Source organism: Schistocerca cancellata, chromosome 6 (genome assembly GCF_023864275.1).
Source record: "Schistocerca cancellata isolate TAMUIC-IGC-003103 chromosome 6, iqSchCanc2.1, whole genome shotgun sequence".
Lineage (NCBI taxonomy): Eukaryota > Metazoa > Arthropoda > Insecta > Orthoptera > Acrididae > Schistocerca > Schistocerca cancellata.
Window position 1 is genome coordinate 733,789,769 of NC_064631.1, and position 21,288 is coordinate 733,811,056.

A 21,288-nucleotide genomic window follows, 5' to 3' on the forward strand; every position below is an offset into this window, starting at 1 on the left:
ATTTACGTGCCACTAAATTTGGAAATTTTTTTATTAAACGTTGAAACAGTTCCCGTGTATTTCAGCGATCACAGTACACTTTTAACTTGCTTTAATTTAAGTGTACAGCCAACCCGTCGATTCAGAGGGCAATGGAATTTGAATATATCTGTTTTAACTGGCGAAGAACTGGAACAGGAAATAAGAATGGCGTGGACTATGTGCCTCCGCACAGCAGACAAGCACCCAACAGTCATTGACTAGGAGGGCTAAACCAAGGCTGCTGAAACTTGTCATGCAGTATAGCGTAGCGAGGCGCAGGGAGTTGAGGAATACAATGGGGTTTTATTATAAAGTTTTAAAAGACTTATATCAAGAGGCACATGATGACGTAATTCGTCTGAATGATATCAAAAAATAAAAGCCAAGTTATTAAGCAATAAACAGCAACAGATGGAGGGACTAAAAATTAAATCGAAAGCCATATCAGTAGTACCTGATGAAACTGCTTCTCTGTATCACTTGGTGCGGCATGCTAAAAACAGACGTCAAGCTTTTATTGCTGAAGTCCAGACGCACACTGGTACAAGGCTCACATGCCAGAAAGAAATACTGGGCCAAGTCCACAGGTACTATGACAACTTGTATGCCCCTACCACAGTGGACGATGCAGCTCTCGAGGACTTTCTCACTATTTTAGGTCCACAGTTGTCGGGAACAGAAAACGCTGACATCCTGTCACCTATTACTAAAGATGAAGTGCATGAGGCAGTGCGTAACTCACCTCTCAACAAATCTCCGGGGCTTCGTGGCCTCCCTGTGGATTTTTATGCCCGCTACTGGTCTATAATTGGGGACAAGATCACTTCCATGGCGAATGAGGTCCTGACCGGAAAAGCGGTCCCTGCAGAGTTTAAGGAAAGTAAAATAGTACTGATTCCTAAGAGTAAAGGCAAAAACAACTTAAAAAATTATCGGCCTCTTTCGCTACTAAATTCTGATTGCAAAATAATTTCGCGGATTATCAACAAAAGACTCCGTGCCTTTTCCAACAAAACATTGAGTCATCATTAATCTTGTTCTCCAACCAGAACGATATTCGAAAGTCTATCTGCATACAGAGACGTCATTGCAATTACGTCAGTGGCAAGTATAAAATATGCTTTAATCTTTATAGATTTCAACAAAGCTTTTGACAGCGTTAGTCATAGATACCTCTTTGCGACGCTGTCAAGAATGGCTTTCCACCGTCAGATTGTCAACATGCTAAGAAATATTGCAACAGGTATAAATGCGAAAATAGCAATCAATGGCCAAACCTGTAAACCCATACAGATAAGGCGAGGGGTTCCACAGGGCAGTCCCTTATCTGTGTTTTCATTTTCCGTATCTTTAGAGCCCTTTCTCCGCACTGTCCACGCGAGATTAACAGGCATAACATTGAATGGTGAGAAAACCGTCATACGAGCTTATGCTGATGACGTGGGTGTTGTAATAAGGAATAAGGAGGAGACAGTTACACAGGAAAGACAAATCCAAAAGTATTGTCTAGCGTCGGGAGCGACAACCAATGAAAATAAAAGTAAAATATTGAATCTGCGGGGCCTAGATCACCTCCGACTGGCATGGGCAAAACAAGACAACAAACATAAAACTTTGGGAATAACCTTAATGGCATGTCTGATGAGGGTGGCTGCTTTTAACTGGACGGAAGCTAGGGGGAACGTTCATGGTGCTGTAATGGAGAACATCCATCGAACTGTGGACCAGGTGCAAAAAGTCAGATTCATGAACTCCTGCATTTTGTCTAAAGCGTATTTCACTGCACAGGTATTTCCAATCCCCAAACTAGTAGCGAAAGGGATCATGTCCACTGTTACCAATTATTTACGGCGAGGAGACATATTCAGGGTTGGTGCGACTACCGTTATACTGGATGTCAGAAACGGGGGCCTCGTTTTGGTGGACATTCGAAATAAAGTGTCTGCTCTGTTCTTCAAATCGACTTTCCATATACTCAGAGAACTTCCACAATGTATAACCGCAAAGCTCTTTGAGGCTGTGACACCCCATAACCTGCAAGCACCGATTGATGTGCGAAGGATTAATGCCCGTCTGCAGTATGTGAGGACCTTTTTCCTCGAAGTAAGTTACCTTAGTGACGAAATCAGAAGCAACACATGTATCACAACGCGCGACATCATACCTGAAAGGAAGTTAAATGAGGGCAGAAACAAAACTGAAAAGAAATTCCCTAATAGTGACTAGAAAGCTGTGTGGCGGAACATCAACTATGCCGGGCTATCTGCAGACGCTATTTACGCATGGTACAAAACAGTTAACAATGTCATCAGCACCAACGAGAGACTGTATGCGATCGGTTTAAACCAGACACATCTTTGTGGAAAACGCAATCTGGTGGATACACTCATCCACAGATTCACCTGTGGCGGCAGTGTGAATAACTGGAATTGGATCAGGCAACAAATCGCCTTTCTCGCCAGATCCCCGGCAGAATATACAACGCAATCGCTCCTCCTGAGACCAGACATGACATACATTCCGAAATTAAAAACCAACGCCATTAGCTGGTTACTGGGAAAATATGTTAGTTATGTCATCAACGAACTTGGGTCAGACAACGAGATAGAATTCCGCGTTTACATGAAGTGTGAATACGCAAAAATCAGCACGTATCGCAACCACAAGAAGCACTACGGCAACATGCTGGAGATCATTTTTGAAAGAATGGGTGTCAGTTAAATATGTGGCACCACTACAACGCCTTGAACGAGAACGAACAGAAGAAAATGAAAAGTCAGTTGTGTTCTTATTGTTATTTACTATTACCTTGCTTCCGAAACTTCTATGTTACACGAAGAGTATTTTCAAAACATTTTGTTCAGAATTACTCGTGTTCGACTTCCAAAGTATTTGTGTGATTCAAGAAGAATTGTTAAGTTTTTATAAGTGTTCAGTTCCTACTCAGAGAAGAGGTTTCTTTGTTTTTCTGACATCGGAGAATGGGAATTTAGTGTTAAGATTTCTGCACACTTAGTGCTATGACCCAACAGGGAACATAAAGAAAGGGGTGGGAGGGGTTTGGGCCTCGACGCACCGGCAGTGCCGTGAAGAGACCCCACTGCTAGTGCGGCGTGTACCACGCCCTGTGACCTTCCTTCAAAAAAAAAAAAAAATGTAGTTAGCGCGCGGGAAGAGGATACGGAAGGTCATGGGTTCGCGCGTGGGTGGATGCGAAAAATTCTTTTTCTCTTCATAAAAAAAGAAAATAAAGAAAGTTGGTAGAGCACTTGCCCACAAAAGGAAAAAGTCTTGAGTTCGAGTCTCGGTCCGGCACACAGTTTTAATCTGCCAGGAAGTTTCATACCAGCGCTCACTCCGCTGTAGAGAGAAAATTTCATTCTAGAAAGAATATATTGTTACAATGGGAAACGTATAGTTTTAGAATTCTACATTTGCATTCAAAACGTTCTAAGAAGTATGTATGCGTTAATGGCACATGCTGTTGCTGATGTCCGTGTCTGCTATTTCCAGTTTGGCTGGTATCCCGGTATTGCAGATGACGTGGAGCGATATGAACAACGGCATGTGCTACTATGGTTTACATGTCTGTTATAACGTTCTGAGCAAAAATAACACATTCCCAAAAATATGCGTATCCCAATGCGACAGTTTACTCTTTACTCTGCAGAAGAATAAAGGAAACCCGCTGGTGATAATGAAATATGGCTGAAATACGTATCGGTAAAAAGAGAAGAAACCGTGTTTGTTCAAGGTTGAATCTGTTCAAATTTTTGTTATTAAATCAAAGACGAGATAAAAAAAAAGTGAGATTTCACGTCGAGAAATCACCTCAAGATGAATACCTACTCACAACATTCCAAGAAGCTGTGTGAAGCGAAGAATCTGAGAATACAAGACGGACGCCTGGCTGTCGCTCTCGTAGGGCCGGCAAAGACGAGGTCACACTAATTACAGGGCGCACAGGAGCGAAGTGGCCGGGGAGACGGTCCAGTATGTGCTACTGCAGGAAAAACCCTCTACCACGCACTTCGCAGGGGTTTGTAGAGTATGGAAGTGGAAGTTGATTTAGATATTACCAACACATTACAGCAAAAAATAAATTTCACGAGCTAGGTGACTGACGCAAAACCGGTAGTGCATGATATAGAAAAATATACTGTCCCAAATAATATATGATCTCAAGCACATGCACCCTTATTTATTGTGTAATTACTGCTTCCATTTCCTTACAGTTTGCATCCTTCAGCTTTACCTTTAGTTGCCAACATTAAAAATAGTGTTACAAGCAATTTGAGTGAGTGAGACGCAGGAGTTTGAACTTTCTTCGACGTACAAGACTTTATTGTTTACACTTTTGCAAATCCCGTTAACGTTATAACGTCTTCACACTACGACATTCAGTAAACAGATAACCGAAGATTTCCGCTGCTCACATGGCATTGTCCTCGTTATATACCAGCGTAATTTGATGTTGTTCTCAGATTTGTACATATTACTCTCACAGCTGATACTATCAGCTGGTCTAATGACATTTCTCAATATATTGCAGTGTTCTCTGTAATTATCTCTAGTTGATGACTCTTGACACTGCTGTATTCCTTGGAAATATTATGCTTTTAATATGTGTTATTCTGACGCATTGTGTTTTACACGCTTTCTGTTTGTCACTTTTAAAAATGGACATCTTTTTCCTGGAAAATATGAAACGAAGATACGTGAAGTATTACATCTTACATCCAACCTGTGGCCACCGGTGACGCCTCAGGAGTTGACTGAATGACTTCGCCGCAGCTGGGTAGAGGCTCATAATCACGGCCAGCCGCGCCGTGCCACAAGTCACGCGTGCAGCGTGTCTGGGCCACGGGCGGCACGGGCCCAGCCTGCCTGCCGCTCGGATACGCTCGGCTCCGCTCGGTCCTTCTCGGAGGCGCCCGCAAGAGCGCGGCGCTTCATCCGGCGTCGCGGTGCGGCGTCTTCCGGCCGGCACAAGTCTCTCGAGTTCGGCAGACTCGCGCTGTCAGCGCTGTTTACCCTTCGCTGTGTGATCTCGGTATGATGGAGGTTCACTGGGCCAGTGGCTGTTTGCACGAAGCAGGCAGTCGGGCGATCTACCGTCGCGATTCTTTAAAATGAGTGGCAGTGACAGAAGAGAGCGAAGAGGTTTCCCAATTCATATACGTTACAGGTAGTGCATATCCACTGTGAAACGACATTAGATGTACATGTACATGGATGCTCTGCAGATCACACTTAAGTGCCTGGCGGAGGGTTCATCGAATGACCTTCACAACAATTCTCGATTACTCCAATATCGAACAGTGCGAGGAAAAAACGAATGTCTATACCTTTCCCTGATAGCTCCCGTTTCCTTTATTTTATCACGACGATCGTTTCTCCCTAAGTATGTCTCCGTTAGCAAAATATTTTCGCATTCGAAGGAGAAAGTTGGTGACTGAAATTTCGTGAGATGATTCTGCCGCAATGAAAAACGCCTTTTTGATGTCCACCCCAAATTCTGTATCATGTCAGTAACACTGTTTCCCCTATTTCGGGGTAATACAGAACGTGCAGCTCTTCTTTGAACTTTCTCAATGTACTCCGTTAAGCCTATCTGGAGAGGATCCCACACTGTGCAGCGGTACTCCAAAAGAGGGCATACAAGCATCTCTTTAGTAGATCTTACATTTTCTAAATATTCTGTTAATGAATCGCAGTCTTTGGGTTGCCTCCCCCTCAACATTATGTGTTCTTCCCAATTTAAGTCGCGTCTGCCATTCTGATTTAGGTTTTCCGTGATTTCCCTAAATCGCTTCAGGCAAATGCTGGGATGGTTCCTTTGAAAGGGCACGGCCGACTTCCTGCCCCACCCTTCCCTAATCCAATGATACTGATGACCTCGCTGTTTGGTCTCTTTCCCCCAAACAACCCAACCCAACCCCAACCCCCAATCTAAGTGGCTCGTAATTATAATTCCTATGGTTTTAGCTGAATCTGCGGGCTTTAGATTTAGTGATTTATCGTGTAACCAAAGTTTAACAGACCCCTTTTAGCACTCATATGGAGGACTTCATTATCTAGGATCAATTGCCACTTTCCAAAATATACAGACATATTTTCCAAATAGTTTTACATTTTTTGATCTCAGATTGTTCCTCAGATTGTTACGAAATCATTTATATAAATAAGGAACAGCAGTGGGCCTATAACACTACGTTGGGAAACGCCAGAAATCACTTCTGTTTCACTCGATGACTGTCAGTTATAAGGAACTGTGACCTCTCTGACAGTATACCACGAACCCAGTTAGCTAACTTAGATGAAATTCCATAAGCACCCAATTTCTGTACAAGCCGCTTGTCTGGTACAGTGTCAAAGGCCTTTTCGAAATCCTTGTCGATAGCACTCAACACTTCGCGCATCACAAGAATGATGTTTTCTGAACCCGTCTTTACTGTGTGTCAATAGACCGTTTTCTTCGAGGTAATTCATAGTCCTCACACGCAATATACGTTCCAAAATCCTACTGGATATCTACGTTAATAATATGGACCTGTAATTTCCTGGATTACTCCTTCCACCGTTCTTGAATATTGGTGTAACCTGTGCAGCTTTCCAATCTTTTCATGCGGATCTTTCGTCCAGCGGACGGTTGTATAAGGTTGTTATGTATGGAGCTGTTGCATCAGCACACTCTGAAGGAAACGTAATTGGTATACAGTACGGATCGGAAGACTTTCTGTTATTAAGTGATTTAATTTGCCTCACAAATCGGAGGATATCTGCCTCTAGCTTACTCATGTGGAGAACTGCTCTTGATTCGGATTCTGGAATACGCAGAAAGAGTTTAAAGATTTGATTGACAATGAAACAGGATAAAATCACGAATGTCGACAGACGAGATTCCTTGTTTTGTACATAAAAAAGCACTTTGTGCTAAATTTGCAGGCCTTTGGCACATGGCGAAATTGGAAGAAAGCATAGTATAATTGCTGAAGTCACACGCATCTTCCGTTTTCAGCTGCAACGGTTTTCAGTGAAACTGAACGATTCCTATGGAGACTTCACATCGTACTGCAAAGTTTGTAGGTTATATCGAGAGAGATATCTGGAGCAAGCGTTTAATTTTTTGACGGAAAAAGGAATGCGGGAACGAAAATTAAAACATGTACAATCTAGAGCAGATTTCACATTTTAACTGGACTTGACTGCACACTGCCCACAGTAATGCACTGCAAGCTAACTTTTTCCTCATGTGATGCATTTAAAAAGAAAATCGCGTTTCTGGAACGGACACATACTGACAAAGACAGTCGAGTTCCCTAAGATCACTGGTGTTAAAGGAAATACGGAGTTTGAAGAATACGTTGTGGTCTAGAAAGAATTACAAGCGTAGCTTTATAAAGTTTTTGAGATTTTTAAAAGTTTGTTTACATTAGCGCTTCATTGCGTATTCAAATGGTTCAAACGGCTCTGAGCACTATGGGACTTAACTTCTAAGGTCATCAGTCCCCTAGAACTTAGAACTACTTAAACCTAACTAACCTAAGGACATCACACATATCCATGTCCGAAGCAGGATTCGTACCTGCGACCGTAGCAGTCGTGCCATTGCGTATTAATACAGGTTACGTAACATCAGTGTTCTTGCGCCAAGTTATCCTCTCCCTTTGTATAAATTTTTCTGTCAAAACATGTCTAGCAAATGTGATGTTTGCCGTGGAAATCTGAAGGCGGGGGTGTGAAGACTGTGTAGGTTATGGTTTATTGGGGCGAATGTAGCGGCGAGGAAACTGGGTAGATAAAGACGCTCCTCCATGGCAACGTATGTTATGTAGAAAGGACAGAAAAGTTGCTGAACATGAGGCAAAAATTTGTGCCCTTAAGGCTGAATTAGAAAATGCGGACTTGGAATTATGTAGGCCAAGGGAAGAAACAGGGACGGGGTGCTGGGGAAAGGTAGAAGCAAAAAGGGAAACTGTTGAAAAAACTTCGAAATTCAGTTAGTAAATCAGTTTGGCTTGCTATCAGAAGTAGTGGAGGAACGGCCTCCTCCAGATGTAGTTGAATATATTTTGAAGCAGAATACTAGCTTCAAGAAAAAAAGACACGTAGGAACCAAATCAGAATAGGATAAGAAAATTATTGCTTCTAGTTAACAGTCAGGGCCAGGAGCTTCAGGACGAATTAGGTGCAGCGTACCAGCTCACAAGTTTTGTGAATACAAATGCTAGGGAGACCAGGTGATTACAGTTGGGGCAGCAGGAAACAGCCTGCGGTATGAATCCAAGCTGTACTATTGCGAGAGACTTGGATGAAATAGGAACATGAACTGGCCACACAAATGTGGTGTTTGTGGAGGTCTTTCAGCGCCATGTTCGGTCCTGCGTAAACACTGCTGTGAGGCGTGTTAACACTCTGGCTTGCTATCTGATGTAGTGGAGGAACGGGATGTTCCAGATACCCCCAAAACCACACATATGCGATGTTCCTGTTGACACTACTGGTAGGTGAGGATACACTACGCATGGCCTGCACCTAAATAGGAAGGGGAAAGATAAGTCAGCTCCTCTATTAGCAGACACTGTAAGGGGGAGCCTCAGTCACACGAGGCTGACCCCTGTGGTTAATGGCACCAGGTAGACAGGTTTCTTATGTCAAGGTCAAAGTCCCAACAGGCAACACTCAAGAAAAATAGAATAACAGAAGCTTCATGTACAGTAAATAGGGATGAAGCTAAGGGTAGTATCAACTTACTTCATCAGAATATCAGTGGAATAAAAAATAAAGTAGATGATTTGTTAGTATGTGTAGATGACCTCACAAATAACAATGAGATTGATATACTTTGTCTGAACACCATGTAACTGTGGTGATGGATAGTGTCAGTATAAATTAGTATAATTTAGCCTCTTACACTTCCAGATATAGCATGGATAAAGGAGTGGTTGCCGTTTACAAAAACAGGAATATAAATACAAATATGGAGAAGTAAGCAAATTCTGCATTGATCAGCACTTTGAAGTTTGTGCATATAAACTACAGCTAGATAATGTAGTGTTGATGCTAGCAACAGTGTACAGGTCCCAATTAGGTGATTGGGAGCTACTCATAAAAAAGTTTGACTACCTATTACGCTGTCTATCAGACAAAAACAGGAAGTTATTAATCTGTGATGATTTCTATGTAAACATTCTACCTAGTTCAGATGGGAAAACTGTAAGTGTTATTAATTACATATAGAATCAGCTATCAATTTCCCTACACATATAGCTCAAGACAGTAGCGCTCTAATACATTATGTATTTGTACAGCAAGAGGGTGTAAAACTAACATATGCTTTCCCATTGATAAATGGATTATCAGTCCATGATGTACAATTGATTAAATTAGAAGACACAGCAAGGTGTACAGTTCAGAAACCATGAAATAAAACTGTACGGTTGCTCAACCCAGTGTTTATTGAGCACTTCAGAGAAAATTTAAGAAATGTTAATTGTATATAATGAGCCAAATGCACTTGTGCCTGGGCATGGCCCGTGAGCTGATGTCTTGGCCAACCCTTCTCTAAGGATTTCTCCCATTTGTACACTCCTCATTTCTTTCGTGATTCCTACAAACACTAACACATGTACTCGTACTGATAAATAATTAAAATACAACCTACTGGTTAATTTTCATTAATGGGTATTAGGCCACGTTCCATAGCGTAGTTCTGTGCCTAAGACTTCGTCCCCTAAATCTGGAGGCACCACCAGAGACACTACCAGAGGCAATAAGCACTGAGACATCAGTACCTTAACGAAACGTGAAAAGAAACCTGTCCGAGATTTCAATTTTTATGTATTCTAGAGCTTCCAGCAGATAAGGGCAACGCTACAATGCTAATGAAATAACGAACCTACTGCAGTATAACTGGCGTTGTATAACAACCAGGATGGTACAGGGAGTTCAAAAGCAATCCTCCAACAGCAATACTTTGGGAAATGCATGAGCTAGTGAAAGCCTCCTTGATTTCTCCCACAGACTACAAATGTCTTTTTAAATCAGATCTGCTCCCACCAAGATTGTGTGGTGTACCAAAAATTCACAAACCTATAATTCCATTAAGACCAGCTGTTAGCGCTATGGACTGTTCGACAAGCATGGCTGCCAAGCACTTAGCAAGTCTTCTACAGTCCTCTGTAGCAAAAAAATTCATATAAATGGTTTAGTTCATTTATGGAAAAAATAGACTCCTTCCTGCTGAGCCCATCACATATTTGCCTATTTAGACATTCTATCACTGCTTACTAGAAGAAGGGATCGGTTGGCAGGACATATTCTGAGGCATCAAGGGATCACCAGTTTAGTATTGGAGGGCAGCGAGGAGGGTAAATATCGTAGAGGTAGCACGATGTCACATATAGAAATTACAATCTTAGGCAAAAAAAAGGAACTATCTGAAAGGTCCAGAAACTAATAGATGTTTCGTACATGAACAGACAAACAAGTGGATGACTTATTTGAGACAGAAGCTTCACAGATTAAGCAAGTCAATAATGCGTCCTTATGTAAGCAATGCATCCTGATGTAAGCAATTTTTCAGCTTTGCATTGATTGACAGAGTTGTTGGATGTCTCCCTGAGGAATATCATGGCATATTTTGTCCAAATGGTGCGTTAGATCCTCAGAATCTCGACCTGGTTTGAGGTCCCTGCCTATTTGCTCCAATTATTCTCAATTGGGAAGAGGTCTGGCAAAGTTATTGGCCAAGGTAGGGTTTGGCAAGTGCAAAGACAAATAGTAGAAACTCTCTCTATGTGTGAGTGGGCGTTATCTTGGAAAAAAATTAGGCAGTGATGGCTAACCTAGAAGGGCAGCAAAATAGGGTGTAGAACACCATAGACGAACTGGTGTGCTGTAAGGGTGCCACAGATAACAACCAAACAGGTCCTGCTGTGAAAACAAATGACGCCCCTGAGCATCAATCCAGGTGGTCAGACCATATAGCGGACGACAGTAAGATTGGTATCCTACGACCATCAGGGGCATCTCTAGACGCGACTTCGGCCAGGAATCTCATTGACTGTAACAGTCTTCTATGATGAGCCTCACTTCTAATTCAGCCCCAATGTCCAGCAAAGATGTGTCTGGAGATGCCTTGGAGACTGGGGGGTATCAACCTGACTGTCGCCCACCATAAGTCCCAACAACCGGGCGTGATGGTCTGGGGTGCCGTTCACTTTCATAGCAGGACCACTTTAGTAGTCACCTGCAGAGCAGAGCGATATGTCCACGTCCAGTTTTGTTGCCCGTCATGGCAAGCCATACTGGCCTTACATATCAGCAAGGTAATGCCCGCCCACACTCACAACGAGTGTTTCTATTGCTCGCCAAACATACCTTGACTAGGAAGGGCGCCAAACCTCTCCCCAACTGACAACGTTTGGGGCATACTGGGCAGGGCCCTCCAACCATCTCAGGGTTTTCATGACTTAACCTGCCAGCTGGACATGATTTCGAACGATGTCCCTCAGGAGGACATTCAACAGCTCTGCCAATAAATGCGAAGCCGAATAACTGTGGCGGACCAAAGCGTTACTGACTTCGCTCATTTTGTGGGGCTCTCGAGTAAATCATCCAGTTTTCTGAACTGTATTCATTACAACATTACAGGAAACACACTCACCACAGTTGCAACGGAGTTTTATATGTAAAACTGGAAGGAACAGCTCATCAGCCCAGCAAGAAAAATAACTATTGTTGGTTTTGTTATATTGATGACACTCATACTTCGTTATATAGCCTCATGGACAAAAATAACACAGAATTTCTGAACTTTCCGAATGATATTAGTTATAATATAAAATCCCGTATAGAAAAAGAGAAAGAAGTTGAAGTATTTTAAAATGTGGGGCTACTTAGAAAATCCACAGATGTTAGGCACAGAAGGTCTGCAAAAACCTCACTCACACATGTGGATGCATTCATAAAAATTCCAGTCATTGTCCCAAAATGAAAAGAGCAGTAATGAGAACATTGGTGGGCTTGGCTTAAATAATGTGTCACGAGAGTAGTTGGAGGAACGCTCTGACCATTTAAACACTACATTCAGAAGAAATCATTAATCTGAGAAAGAGATAAATAGGGCAATAAGTCCATAAAGGTATGGAGCTTCTCGTGAAGAAGAAACAAAGATTTACTCCCATTCGTAAAAGCAGTCTGGGTTCACACGATCAGAGTACGAGGAATACATAGTATTGATGCAGTGTTTATACCAATTACGAAGGAGCGTGAATGTTTTGAACACTGTAAAGAATGTACTGCCAGCACTTGCCACAGGAGGAATATACAAATTGTCTTGCACACACAGTCAAGCACACATGTGTATTACTAACAGAAGTACTCATTTCTGGCTTAAGGAACAGAAGAGCAGTTGTCATCTGCGAAATAGCAATAAATCGGCAATACAGAACCAATATTACTGTGCTTGAATTTACAGAGAGGGCATTCAAATTCCAAAGCACGAAAGCAACTTTAACGGAAAGAAGAATGAGAGAAATTAGAACTAGTTGCTGACCTCAGTGCTGAATACAGAAAACAGCGCCAAGTGTTCCCCAGCAGAAGCTCGACAACACACGCACTCGTGACTCTGCGCTCTTATGCAGCTGTCTGATGACGTCACAGTCCGACTGTGGCAGGGATCCGAACAAACAGTTCAGCTTGTAGAGTTAACAGAAGTTTCCAACTGCTGCCTGAGCCTTTATAGCCTCTGAAGATGTCTGCAGCATTTGGAGACGAAACGTTAGAGACCTTTCCATTTTTTTTTGAGTCATCTGTCTTCTCATTCGTTTGATGTGGTCCACTACAAATTCCTCTCCTATGCCAACCTCTTCACCTCAGAGCAGCACTTGCGACCTACGTCCTCAATTATTTGCTGGATGTATTCTCCAATTTCGTACCATGGAAGTCATTCCCTGATGTCTTAGCAGATGTCTTATCATCGTGTCCCTTCCACATATTCCTTTCCTCTTCCATTCTGCGCAGAACCACCTCATTCCTTACTTTGTAGGTTGACCTAATTTTCAGCATTCGTCTGTAGTACATCATCTCAAATGCTTTGATTCTCCCCTGTTCCGGTTGTCCAACAGTCCATGTTTCAGTACCATTCAAGGCTCTGCTCCAAATGTACATTCTCAGAAAATTCTTCCTCAAATTAAGGGCTATGTTTGATTCTAATAGACTTCTCTTGGTCAGGAATGCCTTTTTCGCCGGTGCAAATCTGCTTTCGATGTTCTCCTAGCTCCATCTGTCATAGGTTATTTTACTGCCTAGGTAGTAGAATTCCTTAATTTGATATACTTCGTGACAGTTAATCCTGATGTTATGTTTATCTATGTTCTCATTTCTGCTACTTCCGTCTTTCTTCGATTTATTCTCAACCCATATTTTCTACTCATTAGACTGTCCATTCCATTCAGCCCATCATGTAATTCTTCTTCACTTTCACTTTCAGAATAGCAATGTCATCAGCGAATCGTATCATTCATACCCTTTCACCTTGAATTTTAATCCCACTCCTGAACCTTTCTTGTATTTCCATTGCTTCATCGATGTACATACTGAAAATACGGGCGAAACACTACATCCCTGCCCACATCCTTTTTAATCCGAGCACTTCATTCTTGGTCATCCACTCTTATTATTCCCTCTTGGCTTTTGTACATATTGTGTATTACCCTTCTCTCCCTACAGCTTACCCCCGTTTGTCTCAGAAATTCTAACACGTTGCGCCATTTTACATTGCTCAACGCCTTTTCCAGGTCGACAAATCCTATAAACGAAATTTTATCGTCCTTTAGTCTTGCTTCTATCAGCGACAGCAACGTCGGAATTGCCTCTCTGTTGCATTTACCTTTCCTAAGGCCAAATTGATAGTCATCTAACTCATCCTCAATTTTCTTTTCCATTCTCCAATATATTATTCTTGTCAGCAATTTGGATGCATGAGCTGTTAAGCAGACTGTTGGATAATTGTCGCACCTGTCAGCTCTTGCAGTCTTTAGGAATTGTGTGGATGATATTTTTCCGAAAACTAGATGGTACGTCGGCGGACTCATACATTTTACACACCAACGTGAATAGTCGCTTTGTCGCCAGTTGCCCCCAATGATTTTAGACATCCTGACGGAAATTTATCTATCCCTTCTGCCTTGTTTGATCTTGTCCTCCAAAGCTCTTTTAAATTCTGATTCTATTACTGGATCTCCTATCTCTTCTAAATCGACTCTTCTTTCTTCTTCTATCACATCAGACAAATCTTCCCTCCTCGTGGAGGCCTTCAATGTACTCTTTCCATATATCCACTTCCTCCTCCTTTTTTGACGGTGAAATTCCCACTGCACTCTTAATGTTACCACCCTTTGCTAACAATTTCACTCAAGGTTGCTTTGACTTTCTTATGCGCCGACTCAGTCCTTCCAACAATCATTTCTTTTTCGATTTCTTCACATTTTTCAGGCAGCCATTTCGTCTTAGCTTTCCTACACATCCTGTCTATTTCATCCCTCAGGACTTGCATTTCTGTATTCCTGAATTTCCCTGAATATTTTTGAACTTCCTTCTTTCATCATGGGTAATAAAAGAAATACTTCAGTTATTTTTTTTATTTCCCATGGTTTTTTCGCAGTTACTTTCTTTGTACCTATGTTTTTCTTTCCAACTTTTATTATTGTCCTTTTCAGAGATATCCATTCCTCTTCAAGTGGACTGCCTACTGGGATATCCATAGCCTTGCAGATCTTCAAGAGTATCTCGTCATTCCTTAGTACTTCTGTAACTGACACATTTGCGTATCGATTCTTTCTGACTTATCTTTTAAACTTCAACGTATTGTTTATCATTACTACATTGTGATATGAGTCTATATCTGCTCCTGCGTACGCCTTACAATCCACTATATCTTTTTGGAATCTCTGTCGGACCAAGACGTAATCTAACTGTAGTTCCCCATATCACCCAGCCTTTTCCAATTATACATCCTCCTCTTGCGATTAAGAGTATTCGCTATTACTAGCCGAAATTTATTACAGGACTGAATCTTTCTTCTCTCTCATTCCCTACCCCAACCCCATATTCTCCAGTAACCATTTCTTCCACGTTTTCCCATACAACTGCATTCCAGTCTCCCATGAGTAATGGAGTTTCATCTCCCTTTACGTCCTGTTTTACCCTTTCAATACCTTCATATACTTTTTTCTGTCTCTTCATCTTAAGCTTCCGACGTCGGCATGTAGTATCTGAACTACATGGTGTTGGTTTGCTGTCGATTGTGATAAGCGTAACTGTATCACTGAACTGTTCACTGTAACACACTCTCTGCTCTACCTTCCTAAAGAATCCTACTCCCATTATACTGTTTCCTGCTACTGTTGATATTACCATAATAGATGCCCAAAATACGACAGTCCCGCCCCACAGCAGCACCCATGGATAGAGACCTGCAGCGGTGCCTGGTCACCTACACAGCCTTGTACGACGATCCCCAGTCGACGTTCGAAACCTGTGCTCGCCGGTGAACACAAGCCCACTCCACTGATCCAGATTCCGTTTCACGTATCCCCTTAGCCAATTTCTTCGCACTCCAAGGTACTAGGTAGTTTTCTATTGTTGTTCGTAGTGGTCGCCTAGTGACCACATTCATCTAGTGGAACTGGCTACTTACTGACTGTGTCGACAAGCATCCAAGTTGACACCAAACAGAGGAAGTACTTTTAAAAATAGAGACTCCTGCAAAACACAAGCGGAACTGAGCCCACAGAGTTCTACCTCCATGATACAGAGGCACACAGGCAGTCATATGTGCCCCTGGATAGGACCAAAATTTCCTGCAGCTACTTCCTTAATTACCTTGGTGCCTCCTTCTTCCTATCACTGTCATTTATGCAGCACTGCGCGGACCTGTGAAAGTGGTTGGGTTCTATTCTAAATCAACTGCACTACATTCCTGCAAAAAACTGGGGAGCAAATGCAGACAAAAAGACAACGCTGCAATTTGCCTTGGTTATTGAGCTGTTGCATATTGTGCTAAAGCGTTAAGGAGCCATGTTGACTATTAATGACATTGCTACAACAGCTCCCACTTAGTGGTTGCATGTTCTGTCCAATTTTGTCCCTGCTAATCTCACAATCAAGGATGCCAAGGTGCTAATTCCTAAGACAGAGTGCTATAAGAATTCAGTCCAACTGAGTAAGGTAGCATAGTATGGTCTTTCTTGTCAAGAAAGATGAAGATTCAACCTCATCCAAACGGCACAAGAGAGACATGGCAACGTCTTGAAAACGTGGTATTATAGTGGAAGTGCTGCTCGTGATTATGGCGCCAAGGAGCAGACGGTGAGCCATGTTGTGAGGGAGTGCCCACTCCATGCCTTTGAAGGCAGTCTGCCCTGCTTGTCCAATCAGAGTTCTGCCTGCATGTTTGTATGTGAATTCTTGTATTTCATCAGAAACGATCAGTTCACCAGAATGTTAGCAGACTCGCATACCAGCCGTAATTTACACCACCTGGATTCGTCTCTAATGGGCTGGCGACCTCTATCAATGGGAAAAGTAAAAGCTGGAGAAAGGCAAGTTGAGTTTAGGTTTCACTATCCTATTCTACAAAATACAGTCAAGTTTCAGAGTATCATCTGTCACATAAGCTGACTCCATTTTATTTTGAAAGGTTGAACAACATGGAATGGAACATGACAACGCTGCAAACGGATGATATGAGGCATCATATCCTGTCCCAGTCAGTGCATGCTGTTCGGCGCGTCGCAAGAGCCATGGCCGGCAGGGTGAATTGTGAGAGGTGGCATCATGTTCAGTTTGAGTGGAGGGATAAACCTGGTGAGTATATTATTTGGAAGTTCGTTATTGTTAAGTAAAGTGTAATGTGCTCATTTAGGTATTCTATAAAAACGAAGTGTAATGTGCTCATTTAGGTACTCTATAAAAACTCTAGTCGAGCCTTATGAACACATGACGATGGAGTTGCACCACATTTGATAATTCAGTCCTAATAACAGTGCATAGAAATAAAAACATCAGAAGTAAATAATAATCACACTGGAGAAAAGAAACAGTTATCTAATCACAACCGATTTCATCTAACAAGAGAAGATCACCAACCTAGTCTCATATACCAAACGCACACTTGCAAGGTGTGAGCCCCAGCTGTCTATCTCGCTCTGAGATTTGCGCCACGATTATGAGTGTACGCAGTTAAGACCTTCTGAACACATAGCTTTTTAACGCCCGTGTACCACTTGTTTCTGGCACGCTCCGCTGCGTTCGCCCATTGTCGGAGCTCGAACTACTGTACGGTACGGTGAGTAAGAGGTTCGCGTTTATAGTGCCGGTCAACCGACAAGCGACAGTGTGGCACCTCCAGGAGCAGTATACAGTGACGGTCAAATTGCCACGTTTAAACGTCAAAGCTCGCGGCATTTGTGACCGATAAGCGTCGTTATATGTGGCTATTCGACTAACTCTTACACGAGGCAAAAGAAACTCTATGAGCGTTTCTTTGTGCTACTATTTGTACCTTGCGATTTAGTTGCGGCAGTCATAGAGAAGACCCGTTAAATGGAGAGAAGAATAGTTGATTGACGTTAGACTATTCTTTATGAGAGGATGGTGGTGACAATGATGACGATATCCTTTCACCACGATCATTTTCGTCGAACAACTTCATTGGCATAATGCGACAGAGACGTAAAATCACGAACTGACTGTTTAGGAAGCTTGCTTTGAAGAGGTAATATTGTCAGATTTTACCTTGCCTCTGTCCGTAACAGAGATCTCTCTCTCTCTCACTCTGTGTGTGTGTGTGTGTGTGTGTGTGTTTGTGTGTGTGTGTGTGTGTGTGTGTGTGTGTGTTTCATAAAAAACTGCTGCAGAATATGTCCTAAAATACTGCTAAACAGTGTTGACCATATATGCGCATGGCACTGAAATACTATCTGCTCATATTCCTTACCCGTTTTTCATGTTAAATAGCATATGTTCTACTTAAAGAACAAAGTTTCGAAACACATGGGGCAGACGTGACTGGCTCCACACACGTCTTCCCACACTTGCGACATGAAGCGGGTCTGAGGGCTCTGGACGTCACCCCACTGCACAGTACTCTGCACTCGTGCATCAGGCAGCTGCAGTGGGGCGGAGCCAGTGGCAGGCAACCTGCACCTACAGAACTTTAAAAACTCTGCATTCAAGACGTCTGAAATGAGTATTATCATAAGTATGGCCATTTACCTTAAGAGAGGGCAGGTGTTTGGTATCTAGGGTTGAGATCTTGCAAGTGTACGTTTTTCTCCTTACAAAACAAGGTCGAGTTAGCTATGTTTATGTGGAAGGTTACAAGTAATAAACATGAAGGTTGGGGACAGATTTCATTCGACGTCAGATAAGGAGAGATCATGCTGACACAGGAGTAGAGCACACCACCTCTAGCCCTGACAAGGGCCTGAGTTCGCCGACAAGGAGAGTCCACGAGTCTCTCCAGTTGTGTTGTGTTCAGCTGACGTCAGTCAACAGGTCCCGTAGAGCCGCCAGATCGCAGGGACGTTGAGACCGCCGCTGTCCACACACTGGAGCCAGACATTTCCTGTGAGGCTGAGACCGGATGGCTTAGCGGGCATGTCGGGATGCGGCAGGATGGCTGAGTGGTCGTCCAGCCAGGAGCGTGTCCACGCGGTCTGTGAACACGGCTGCTGTCTTGGGAGTGTCCCCAGTACAGATGGGCAAAACTGTTCTTTTCAGAGATCGGATCCGAACTGTTCACTCCCTGAAATGAACTAGGTCTTTTTCATGACTCACCACTCATTCACAATAGAAAATAAATGGAAGGCACATTGCCCTTTAAACTTGGTTTATTCCTGTACTATACCTGTATTTTATCTTATTTGATCCTATTTTGAAGTAACACAGATAATGAGTAAGAATTTTGTATTGTTTATTGAAATTTCCACGATATGACAAAGTTTTTGATTATCGATTTATTTTGCACTATCGTGGTTTTTTGGGTGATCAGAAAATGTTGTAACTTGAGATTTACATTAACAATGTATTTCGCTATAATGTATTAAAATTTCATTAACCTCGTACAAATACATCCCAAGCCATATATTTTTAAAGTGAACATTTCCTTCCGAAGACGCCCAAAATCGCAAAATCCGTACTACAATTAGAAAAAAAATATAAATTTGACTGTAAGACCAAAGTGCTGCATATAGCCTTATGCAGAATAAAACAAGGAAAATATTGGTGTATCACATTTTGCGATACGTCTATTGGTTCGCTCATAATTAAAGTGTAAATTCGAGTGTCCATAATAAAAAATCCTATAGTAAGAGGAGTCGTCATGAACCTCATCTGATCAGTTGAAACAAATAAAAATAAAATAAAAACAAATGATGTATACATAACATAATTATGTAATATACATATCGGTATTACTACGAAGAACAATATCCAGAATAGACGAACTCCGATGCAGAGGCGCCGAGTCAAGCTGGTCGAGCCGCGAGTTGTATTGCTGCGTGAGCTAAGACCACAGAGACCAGAGTGACACCTGAGTTGCTTTGCTCAACGCTCTGGCTAGAGTCGAGAACGGTGGGGTGAGCGTTGAGCGGGCGAGTTCCGAGGGTGGGGGGAGCGGTGAACGGCCACCACTCACCCGCTCCGAGACAAATCGTCCGTTCTCTTGCGAGCAGGTTGTTGCAAATAGTTCTTATGTTCTCCGCTAGGAGGCTCTCTGTCCTGTTGCTTGCATCAACTGCCCAGAAGGCAGGACGTGCGACTGAAACGATCGCCGACGGAGTGCGATGCTAAGTTAAGGTGCGCCAGACACTGCACGCGGCAGAGGAAGCACAGAGACGGCACGGCATATGTGAAACACAAAATCCAATGGGGCACTGCACAATGCAGGCAGCCAAGGCAGAAGCAGGGCAGAGGCCGGCGCCGGCTGTGTTGTGTGGCGTGCAGTGTGCTCTGACCAGCAGAGGCCCCGCTGACCTGCTCTGACTCTCTCTCTCTCTCTCTCTGCTGTGTGAAACGTTTGGACCTACCGTTCTTTTTTTCTGAATCACTGATTGTTCACTCCTTTGAAAGATTCAACTCTATAAAACAGTTGAGGACCGGATCCCCCATCTCTAGTCCCCAGGATACTCAGCACGAAGGTAGCGCACAGGTCCGGATTAAAAAATCACTATGCAATGTGATGCGATCCAGACTGCCTGCTCACTAAACTTCAGCACAGATCTCTGACACGTGACGTTTTAAGACTCCCGTTCATTGTCGTTGCGATAAAAGTGACAATGCAGGAAGGTACTGTAACTTTCCCGAAATTTTTAGACCTTTAATGCCATACTCATATTATAAAACCAGCATAGACACGATTCTGTGCAAATCGTTATGTCCTATGCTTGTCAGTAAGTCAGGGTGAAATAGCCAAACTATACATCCTAACATCTGTCACTTTCTATAATTAGCACATAAAACTTACTGGAATTTATCTCGAGATCCCTTATTTCTTAAATCTGTCTTATTGCTGGGCAAGTCGCGTGGGTGATTTTTAAAATAGTTGTACATTTCCTCTTCTTCAGATATTTTGATACTTCTACCCTTAGGCAATGTATCAAGAATTTTTATGACTGGATTTACGTTAGGTGATGGTACTCCTCTCTCTTTGCCAGATGTGCTTTTTAAATTTGTCGCTGGAATATGAGCTTTGTAACGTCCGGTCAAGATGTCCGTGCTGTAACTCATACGATTACTGACATTGTATATTGATCTAGTTTCAAAAGGTAAATGCTACCTGCATACACTTTGTGGGGGCAGAAAGTGAAAGCTGTGCTTCTACAGAAATCTGATCCACTGGCTTGTTCACCAGTCCGTCGTCTCCCCTCTTGTGCAGAACTGCAGGCCCAGGCGACCGTTTTCCGGGAACGCCACTCCAGCTACTGGCGGGACTTGGCGCAGCTGCTCTCACTCAGTGCGACGCACGCCTCGCAGCTGTTGGTTCCCCTCGCATTCGAACGTATGGTAAGTGGAGTTTTTTCCTCATCTTACAAACTGTATTAGACGTACAGGGGGTGAGAAAATGACACACACCACCTGGTCAGTTCTTGGAGAGTGTTTCCCAGTTTACCTTCTTCACACTGTAGCTATCTTTGGCTCTCCAATTCTAATACTAACCATCTGGAAAAATTCTGTACCAACCTCTACTTCTGGGGC

The 21,288-nt window shown here is 42.8% G+C and overlaps 1 protein-coding gene across 1 annotated transcript in view; it reads left to right on the forward strand.

Annotated features, from left to right (window-relative positions):
- The first annotated feature begins 16,733 nt into the window (after positions 1–16,733).
- LOC126191204 (uncharacterized) overlaps positions 16,734–21,288 on the forward strand; it is a 38,807-nt gene continuing 34,252 nt past the window's right edge. Inside the window, exons 1-2 of the mRNA XM_049931998.1 lie at positions 16,734–16,896; positions 20,969–21,096. Coding sequence (XP_049787955.1) covers positions 16,740–16,896; positions 20,969–21,096 — 285 coding nt within the window. The 5' untranslated portion in view covers positions 16,734–16,739. The remainder of the gene's footprint in view (positions 16,897–20,968; positions 21,097–21,288) is intronic.